The sequence below is a fragment of the Ruditapes philippinarum genome, unplaced genomic scaffold, assembly GCF_026571515.1.
Source record: "Ruditapes philippinarum isolate M1 unplaced genomic scaffold, ASM2657151v2 ctg8760_1_1_1_1, whole genome shotgun sequence".
NCBI classification, from domain to species: Eukaryota; Metazoa; Mollusca; class Bivalvia; order Venerida; family Veneridae; genus Ruditapes; species Ruditapes philippinarum.
In genome coordinates, this window is record NW_026858009.1 from 61,972 (window position 1) to 72,747 (window position 10,776).

Genomic DNA, 10,776 nt, shown 5'->3' on the forward strand with positions numbered 1-10,776 from the left:
TGATACCCTTGTCATCTTACACGATCCCTTATTAAATGTATCTGTCCCATAATAAGAAATAGACTATGTACATCTACTACATTATCCCCTTATATCTGTTCCCTTATGAAAAAGAGTATGTACACATAGATGATCCCCTGGTCGTCTTACCTGATCTCATTATTTCTTTCTGTTTAATGAAAACTAAAGTATGTGTTCATCTAGATGATCTGCTGGTCATCTTACGTGATCCCTTTATTTCTGTTCAATGAATGCTATAGTATATGTACATCTAGATGATCCCCCGGTCATCTTACGTGATCCTTTTATTTCTGTTCAATGAATATTATAGTATATGTACATCTAGATGATACCCTTGTCATCTTAAATGATCCCCTTATTTCTGTTCAATGAATACTATAGTATATGTACATCTAGATGATACCATTGTCATCTTACCTGATCCCCTTATTTCTGTTCAATGAATACTATAGAATATGTACATCAAGATGATCCCATGGTCATCTTACGTGATCCCCTTATTTCTGTTCAATGAATACTGTAGTATATGTACATCTAGATGATACCCTTGTCATCTTACGTGACCCCCTTAAACAATGTATTTGTTCCATAATAAGAAATATTATATGTACATCTAGATGAGCACCTGGTTATTTTACGTGATCCCCTTATTTCTTTTCAATTAATACTATAGTATATATACATCTAGATATTCCCCTTGTATTCTTACGTGATCCCCTTATATCTGTTCCATAATAAAAAAGAGTTTATGTATATATAGATGTCATTTATTTGATCCCCTCATATATGTTCCAGAATGAAAGAGTATATACATATAGATGTCACCTGGTCATCTTTACTTACGTGATCCCTTTATTTCTGTTCAATGAAAACTATAGTATATACACATCTAGATGATCCCCTGGTCATTTTATGTGATCCCCTTATATCTGTTATATAATGAAAAAGAGTTTATGTACATCTAGATGATCTTGTAATCTTACGTGATCCCCTTATTTCTGTTCCATGAAAACTATAGTATATGTACATCTAGGTAATCCCCTGGTCATCTTACGAGATACCCTTATATCTGTTCAATATAAAAATGTTTATATGCATTTCCCTCATATATGTTCTTTAAGAACTACAGTGTTTATACACCTTAAAGACCAGATGACCCTTCTTCATATATATTCCATCACTACTAATGTATATTACATCTAGATGATTCCCTGCTCATCTTACAGATGCATCTTCTATCAAAACTAGAGTATATGTTCATGTAGATGATCTCTTAGTCCTCTTTTAATGTGATTCCTCATATATCTTTAATGAACATAAGTATACATTGTGTACATGTGCATTCAGATGATCCTATAATCATCTTACTTGATATCCTAACATAGGTTCATATGCTGATTCAATTATAAGGCATATGAATGAAAAACCATTATTGTACAATTGTATGTCCTGAAGTTTAAAGCCTGTTTCCATTTTTTAGACATATGCATATACTTATTAGGAGGATTATGCATATGCATTATTTCAAAGTGACGCTGATGATTTCCATAGATTAAGTCTATTTTAATCAGGATGATAACGCTATATCAGAAATTCGTGCTTAATTTATAGGCGGGGCTAAATATGCAAACTGTACTCTCAATCGATCCCTTGAAAGTAGTTCTACCACGTGGTTTCAGATGAGATAATGTAAAACGAATGTATATATTTGACATCTTATGTCTGTTCCGGTACTCTAATACATGTACTTGAAAATATGTCTGACAACAATTTTTTATTTAAATATGCCCACTGATGCTCAATTTTGAACAAATCCGACTAAATGTAAGGGGGTAATACACAGTTTTTAAGGCTTCTCGGCAAACAACTGACTGCGCCACAATCAAAACCTCACACACAAGTCTGTAATCACACACCTGAAATAAATGCATTTCATATTTAACATATACATATTTATCTCACAGCAAACAAATAAAAATACATGTCCACCTTCTAGTTTTCTGGCACATAGCCCTGTGTTTTTCATTGTTTTAGTCGCGAGAATCAACGACAAAATAAGCGGATTACCCCTTTTCGCAAAATACAACAATATATTAACGTCAAAAGATTAAATCACAAGCTATAGTGTTTTTTTCCTTCTTAAACAATGCAGAATCTGAAAATAACATCCAAACGGGGTGCTATCCACCTACTTTTTTCACTATTCTAAGTCTTCTGCATACCCTGTAAATTGAAGAGCTGATTCACCGGCTAGCTCCAAAAACTACACATTCACATCCGGCAGGTACTATCTCCAAATGCAAGGGTCAACGCCATTAAATTCAATTTTACTAAATAACTGAAACACAATACTAGTCACTGAAACTTGAAATGTAGTAACTATAAATATTTAGAACCTAAAATATCAACTTCAATTTCAAAACTGTCTCTTATTTGTAAATTTGACCCTGGCCAATTCGAAACTAAACGGCCGAAACTGTGTACTGCCTCCTAAACAGGTTGGTTTTTTGTAATTTCAGTTTCTACAACCATTATAATAATAAAACAAAATAATGTATTGTTTGCTTTTTCACTTATTTTAGGTGGACTTTTACAACATATATTGGAAATGAACTTGAATTACTATTCATCCGTTCTGTGTATTCGGTCCTTATCCGAAGACTGACGGAAAGGGCCGAGTAGCTGCGATTGACCAGGAAGAGGAAGTGACTTATTTCCCTTCTATTCAAAACCAAAAGAGGAAGTAAATCACTGAAAATAGCAAAACTGCACACAGAAAGAAAACATATTATTTTCATCGCATCATTTAGAATCAAACATAAAAAGTAAGTTAACTTTTTTTCTTATAATGTTTCACACCTATGTGGGAGTGGTTTCGTCGATCTACCGGTTCGGCAAACTGATCTTATATAGTAAAACAGGTAGTGGTTTCGGCTAACTTAATATATATAGTGAACAATAGCTATTTTCATGCAATTAAAGACAAGATATTGAAAATTTAAACATATTATTTATTCTTTTCTTTAGTACAATAATGATATTTACATAAAATAATAACCAATTGTAACCGGGGATAAATGATTGAAGACTTGCTTCTATTTCATCATTTTATTGTCAGACATACAAAAACGAGCCTACAAACAAAATACAAACGAATTACAAATAATTGATTTACAAAATAATAAAATTACACATTTCATCCAATTCATCAATGGAAAAGAATAAATATGACATTAGAAATATATAAATTCTTACCAGGATCAGCATACAAGAACTGTCCATAAATGATGTTCAAGTTTACTATAATAAGTAACTACTACTATCAACAACTATACTGTAAAGTAAGTTATCAGTTACTCGTAAAATGTGGAACTGGCGAAGGGAAATATTTTACTTAAGCAAGAAAATGTTTCGCGGGGATTTTAGGGTCATGCACGTGAAATATTAGTGAACACATTCATACAACCTTTCAACTTATAGTGACCTCTCATACGAAACAGACTATACAAAACATTACCACAGTTAGGCAAACAAACGACGACACAACAGTTAGGCGAATACCAACCAAATACAACATAACACGGAGGATACAATATACCAGTGATAAACAGAAAACGATACACAGGTTACACAATGGATCTCAGTGAACAAACAACATCATAGAAATATATATACGTTTAAAAGTACAACCTGAAAAAAAACTAAAGAGTCAACACAAATTAAATTTCACACAAGTTTATTTTTATAATCTATGTCAAACTATATATACAAATAGTTAAAGCTGAAAAAAATGCTTTTAATCGGAATAAGATCGACATATATTAAAAAAATAAAGCTTGAAAGAGAAAGAATTAACAATGCATATATACATAAAAAATCCACGTACGTAATTATTATAAACAACCAGGTACGTATATTAACGGTATCCGCAACTCTATACAGTAAATCAAAAACGGTAAATTATGCTGTCGCCAGGCTGCCGATCGTTATTGATTTTTATCGACGATTACATATCAATAAGCGGTGTTAAGCGATATGATATTTGACCTTGGTTATTTAAATTACCGTAAACATGTTATTTTCTGTTCGATTTTTTAAAAGTAACATATTCTAGAAAGCTGAAAGATAGATTTTTTCAAATATATATTTTATAAATCAGTTCGTTTAGTATGAAGAAAATTACGACGAGTTAAACACAGAGTTGGGTTTTTTTTTGTCTCCCGATTATGTCAAAACTTCAGTAAAAATAATGATTCCCTCTTCGAACAAATGTAAGATTTTTTCGTCATTTATGGTCTGAATTTCGCAAAATACCTTTCAAAAGAAAGCTGAGAATTTGATCTTTTTAACCGTGTAATTATCATTTACAAAGCTAAATCATTTCCGGAATTGTACATAACGAGTAAAAAACGCAACTTTTACTACCAGCCAAATCGCGACTGCACACGAAAGAAATTGTATATACGTGTAGTAACAAGTTTTTATTGTTTCGTCATTTTTGGCCATAATTTGTGAAATAATATTTATTTAAATGAAGTTATCTATCTATCTTTTTTTAAAAATTGAATAAAACTATGATTATATAATTTTCAAACTGCACCAGAAAAGAGCTCTTATAAAAATGTTCATTTTCTGAAAAACGGCCTAAACATTTTTTGTTATGAAAGTATTGTGAAAAATAAGTACATTGTTAATATACGTACCTGGTATTACAGTGTATACACCATGGCTTTTACGTAGTATTCAACAATATTTTTTTATTCTTTATTTATCACTTTTTATATATAACACTTAAAAATTGTCCTCATAAATCCAGTCGTTGATGTTGTTGCATCCTATTCCGGTAATGTGGCTGCACAGTCTCAGTCGAATAAGGCTCTATGGATACGGGCGTATCTTTTACGATGTAGTCTTGTGAATAATGAATAATGTCGGAATAAATGTAAAGTTGATTTAGTAAACATACAACGTCAATGATTTCAAAAATAATTTCCTTTTAATTTCATTTTCCGTATTAGATGAAAAATATGTGGAAAAAAAACCCATAAAAAATTTATTTTTTATTTAGAAATATATCAAAATATATCAAAATTAACAAATAGACATTTACTAGTATATTAATATATTGTATTATAATTGTTTCAGGATCTTACCTTCAACGTCGTTGTTCGTCCGAACGGTCTCACGGAATACACTCTACTTTACCTTTAACAACTATATAACATCAGTTAGACGAAACCACTTTCGCACCTCTTCATAAATTAAGTTAGCCGAACCGGTAGTTCGACGAAAACACCATAATTCTAATATATAAATATGAATATATGATAACGGAACGTATTAAAATCGGTAATTTATTCAGGGTTTGCATTCAAATTATCTTTTATTATTTTAAAATCAAAACCAAAAGAGAGGATGGCTAGTTAAACAAAAGGGCCATGAGGGCCCGCATATTGCTAACTTGATTATTAAGGCTTTAAATGGAACAATCAATATTGTTAACTATTGATTAAAAACAGATATAATTTCTTGATCTTTGAAAGTCCAATATATCAGACGTTACAGGCTTGTTGAAGTTTATATCGGTTAAGCGTTTTGCCGAGTAGCAAGACGTCATATTTATAACACTAAATCTTAGACTGATATCATAACTTATAACCATATCTGCAGAGCAAATTCCGAATATGGGATTTTTCATCTTGTTTTGACCCCAGATGACGCGTACTCAAACTTGAGGTAGAAATCATTTTAACAACTTAACTGACAAATTTACAGGATATTTTGCGCTGAAAAATATTAAAATAACACTTTTTTCCATATTTGGGCTCTGTGACTTTTTGACATGAGTGAGTTGTGTTACAATCATCAACACAATCATTGTGACCAATTCCAACATATTTGAAGGTCGATGTCAGTTATAATTGAAACACAAGTTTAGTCTGATGTACTGTACGTGAAGGTCTTGTCTGGCCTAGTATGAAAAAAGTACATCTAGAATTAAAATAGTTATGATCTTTGTTAATGTTTGTGGACGTCAACGGCACCATCCGAGGATTCGCTAGGGGTTAAGTACGGGAAATCAACATGATAATAACAATAACTCATTTTGTTTTCTTTAAAAAGAAAAAGTATTAGCTAAAAATAAAACAAAAAAGAGACTCAAACTTACATTTGCTTGCACTAAAGGACCGCCATGTTTACTTTTCTTTTCATTTGATAAAAATGCGAAATTTTTGTAGGTAAAAATGTAACATATTTTAATAAAAACAATTAACGGTTTTCTTAGATTCGGAATCGCCTATGTAAATAAATATGACTTTTTTATCGTTTTTATTTCGTACTGGATCTGTCATTCAGGGTGAAGTGTACACTGGTGACATTCTACATACTTTTGTAAATGATTTCCAAAGTAAAACATACATACGGTATATCATAATATCATAGACATCACACAAATATTTCGGAATCAGTGCTTATCAAATATTTAGCTGTATTCAATACTAAATTTATTAATAATCAATATCTACAATAACTAATTTAACTGAAATACCATGTTAAGTTTGGCACTAATGTTCTGCTCTGTTCTTAAACAAAAAAAGTGACAATTGAGTAACAAATAGCAATGTGTAACAAAGAAACTTGTTGGCTGTCTTTTAAAAAAAATCCTATTTGTTATATTACAGAATGTTTCCAGCACCTCACTACAGGGAACAGTTATCACTGATGTTATCCGATGTTTTAGATGATCTCGGTGTCAACAAACGAATTGTGATGAAAAGGAGAAAATTAATGAAGATGGAAGAGACTATGGAAACTATTGCGTTTAGGTCAGCTCGTACAAATTTGACTTCTTACATTTTAGGGAGTCAAATTGAAGGAACAACTACTATGGGACTTGAGTCAGATATAGATCGGGTAAATTTTGACAATAATGTTAATGTTATACAAGACTTGTCAGAGTGGGAACTTGGCAAGAAAAACTACCTCATGGTACAGGATGAGAACACAACCCCTGGATATTGTTTCCTTCACTTGTTTCGATCTGATGAACCTTTGCCTGCCACTGAAATTCCTAATAATCACCAAAGATCTGAAAGAAGCAAAATATTATGTAAAAATACAACACAAAATCCCTTTGAGGTTTTTGGTTTGAAGCAGCATGGGCCATCCATTACTAAACAAGGACAGCACAATGCTCGTGATGAAGATACTGTGCATCATGCTTATCCCTGTAAATCTTGGCCTCAACCCGCATCAGCTTGGTTAGAGAGACAAGGTACAGGAGGATGGCCAACAAATGAGATGAGAAGATTCGCAGCCAGAAAAAGGTGTTTTGTTGTTCCAGTTGGAAGTAAAGTCAGTGTTTATCCTGAACTTGAATGGAGATTATCTACATCTCTGGCAGAGAGATATCTTATGTTCAATTTCAATATAACACAAATTAGGTGCTTTGTTGTACTGAAAATGATTCTTAAATCATTCCTAATTCCTCAGGGGGTAATAAACATATCAAGTTTTATGATTAAAACAGTTTTATTTCATTGTATAGAAAATACAGAATCAAGTTTATGGGTAGATAACAATTTATTGACATGTTTAATATTCTGCCTACAGGAATTACATAATTGTGTAAAGAATGAACATTGTTCCCATTTCATAATATCTGAAAACAACTTGATGGCAGGACAATTTCGTTTTGAGACAAAAAATGAACTTTTAGGAAATATAAGTGACTTTATTCAGAATGATAGACATTCTTTGCTTCGGATTGATACTGATGATCTAGGATATAGACTTAAAATTAAACTAAACATTGTACCAAAGAAAGTGTATAGTTCTCTTACTTCGCTTGAAATTACTTCTCTTGAATTATACATGAACTTTGCATTCACAATAAGCAAAAGTCTCTTAGTTATTTTAATGAGTGTACAATATACAAATATGATGCATAATACTGGTGAGAGACATAATGATTTACACACTAAAGTCAAGTTTCTGGAACCTTTTATCTACACCACATATGGATCTGCCCTAGCATCATCAAGTATTGGCAAAAATAATGAAATATTACCTGAAGCATTTAATATGCTATCAAATGGTGTAAACTCAGATGTTTCATCTGGCAGGCTGAAACTGGCATCAGTATTCTACAGTATAGGAGAGATGGAGAAAGCTGAAGAGATTCTGAGACAAACGGAACAAAAATATAACTCTCTTTATGTTATACCTATCTGTAGCTGCGTGTCAGGGATACCAGAAACAATATCTGAAGACATTGCAAGGGTATGTAATGAACACAATGACGACTGTATCAAACATATTGTAGCATTTTGCGTCCATTTCCTACGGCTGGAGATCAACTGCGTTCCTCGTGAACTACAATATGAAGTGTTCAGATCTACAAAAAATGACATGATACACAGACTTCCCAGTGACATATGGATGGAATGGGCAGTAGTTGATTCTCTCCCTTTCTTATACTTCCTACAATATAAGATATATAGTCATCTACAGAGACAACAAGAAAAACAACAGGCTCTCAATAATCTTATGAGAACAACATTTACAGAGAAAAACCTTAAACATAGAGAAACAACTCTTAATATTTTAGGGCAATGTATGGAACAAGAGAACAGACCAAATGATGCTTTACATTACTACATATATTCTCTGAAAGAAAGGCCAAGAAACAACGCTGCAAAAATTCATCTATGCCGGCTTCTCTGCAAGTGTTACATGGTTTGAGATTCTACTTTTTAATTCAGAAATTAAATATGAAAAGAAAGTAGAACAACACGTCAAAACCCGGGCATATGTTTAGACACATTTATTGACAGGTTTCAGTCAAACAATAACCATCATCAGGATAATACAATTTCAGTATAAAAATTCAACCCAAACATACACAAAAATTGGAACATAAATATCAAATGGCTTTGTCAAAAATGACAATTTTTAGAATGGACATGAACTACAACTTAATAAAACGAACTCTTGAAATTTTAGTACATCATTTTTGGATCTTCATATTACTATCAACAACAATTCTATTCACACAAAAATCTATGATAAAAGAGATGACTTTGACTTTTGTATAGTTAATTATCCACATTTAGACGGGGACGTACCCCATGCAACATCTTACGGGGTTTATGTTTCTCAGTTAATTCGATTAGCTAGAGCTTGTAGCAACGTAAAGGATTTCAACGAGCGGAATATTTATTACCAGCAAGCTTCTAAAACAGGGCTACCGCTATCATAAATTACGGAAATATTTTACTAAATTTTGATTTAATTTCTAAATTCAATAGTGATTTAAAAACTCTTCTGCGACAAGGGATTAACAAGCCTGGTTTTTATGGCGATGTGATTTACAAACTTCGTAAGATTTTGGGTCATGGTAATTTTTCTGTTGTTTTTACTAAAATCATTAAACGTTTTATTAAAAGAGGTTATGACCCTACTATTTTAAGACATACTGCATGTTTAGTGTTCAACCCTTTTACAGTTAGACACTACGCTTTCCTCTTTTGATTGCAGCTGACGGACCAAGTGGGAGACTCTATGATGGATAGTTCGTAAAGCCCTTTGGGACTGAATTGTCTTAATGTTCGTCTTTTGCCTTGTTTCGGTGGGCCCTTGTAGGTGATTTTCTTGTTGCTCTGTCTTCCTTTAGGACATTGAGTACTTTTGTTGTGGTCATTTGGTTTACTTTTATAAGTTTTCTACATGATCATTTTAGTGTTTTACTTATTTAACCTTTTGTATCCCTTGACAGCTGTTAGAATTTCACTTGGCGGGGATTCATTTTATTTACACTGTCTCGTTTATAGGAACATGGTGGGGCTAAGAGCGAGGTTTGGTACACCATTAACCGGTTTAAACTCCCCAGCAGTCATTATTATGCTGCTGACCGTTCCAAGGCGGCGCCCCACTGTGTTCCTCAGACGTATGTCTATGTTGTTTCATACTGTTTTGGTGACACTCTTGCTTGTGTCCCTTGTTGTTTTCTCGTCTACGGTAAGTATCTTCCCCATTGCCTCTAGTTTTTTTTTAGTTTTTTTATTACCCCCCCCCCCTTCCCCCGGTCTCCTGTCCCCTTCCCCTTTGTGGGCTTATTATTATTTTCTTTGATTTCCTAATCAGTTACAAATTATTTATCATTTAATGATTAACCTGTCCGTGCTTTGTCTTTGCCCTGTCCTGTTTTTGTTTGGGGTCCGCCTGGGCTCCTTGCCATTGGTTCTTGTTGCTGGGTCATATGGGGGTTGCGTTCATTGAACGCCGCCTTTCGTTGTTGATCTTGTTTATCATATATTATTTGCCAAGGAATATTGGAATTTTGCCAAAAAGTATGAAATACCTAGGTCAATTAAAGTTGTTACGTGACTTTCTGTCAATATTTCTAAACAAATTTCAAAACAACAACTTTTTCTGTGTTTTAGAGATTGCATGCTGTAATCTTTAGGAGGATTTTCCCTTGATGTTGATATATTTGAGTTCAAGAGCCCCTTAAATAAATAAGGACCTTTAAAAACATCATTCTTTCACCTAGGCGTCCAGCAGTCAAACTGATGGCATAATTGTAATTAGCATTGAGCTCTCTACCAGAACTTGAAACTCATGGCCCTAGAGCCAGGGGTTAAAGTGCAAGCCCATCCTTAGAAAGAACGTTACAGTCTGAACATAACCATCTTTTCACAAATGTAACTCCAAGTGTGGCATTGATGTTTGAAATGCTTGTTTGGATCTTGC

General features: G+C 32.9%; 1 protein-coding gene across 1 annotated transcript; it reads left to right on the forward strand.

Annotated features, from left to right (window-relative positions):
* The first annotated feature begins 2,720 nt into the window (after positions 1-2,720).
* Positions 2,721-9,077, forward strand: LOC132751785 (uncharacterized). Its single transcript, XM_060742024.1, has 2 exons — positions 2,721-2,846; positions 6,705-9,077. The coding sequence occupies exon 2, from the start codon at positions 6,706-6,708 to the stop codon at positions 8,764-8,766; it is 2,061 nt and encodes a 686-aa protein (XP_060598007.1). The 5' UTR covers positions 2,721-2,846; position 6,705; the 3' UTR covers positions 8,767-9,077.
* The last annotated feature ends 1,699 nt before the right edge of the window (positions 9,078-10,776 follow it).

Excerpts from the sequence above, each read along its gene's own strand:
- LOC132751785 (XM_060742024.1), top strand. The coding sequence starts at position 6,706 with ATGTTTCCAGCACCTCACTACAGGGAACAGTTATCACTGATGTTATCC.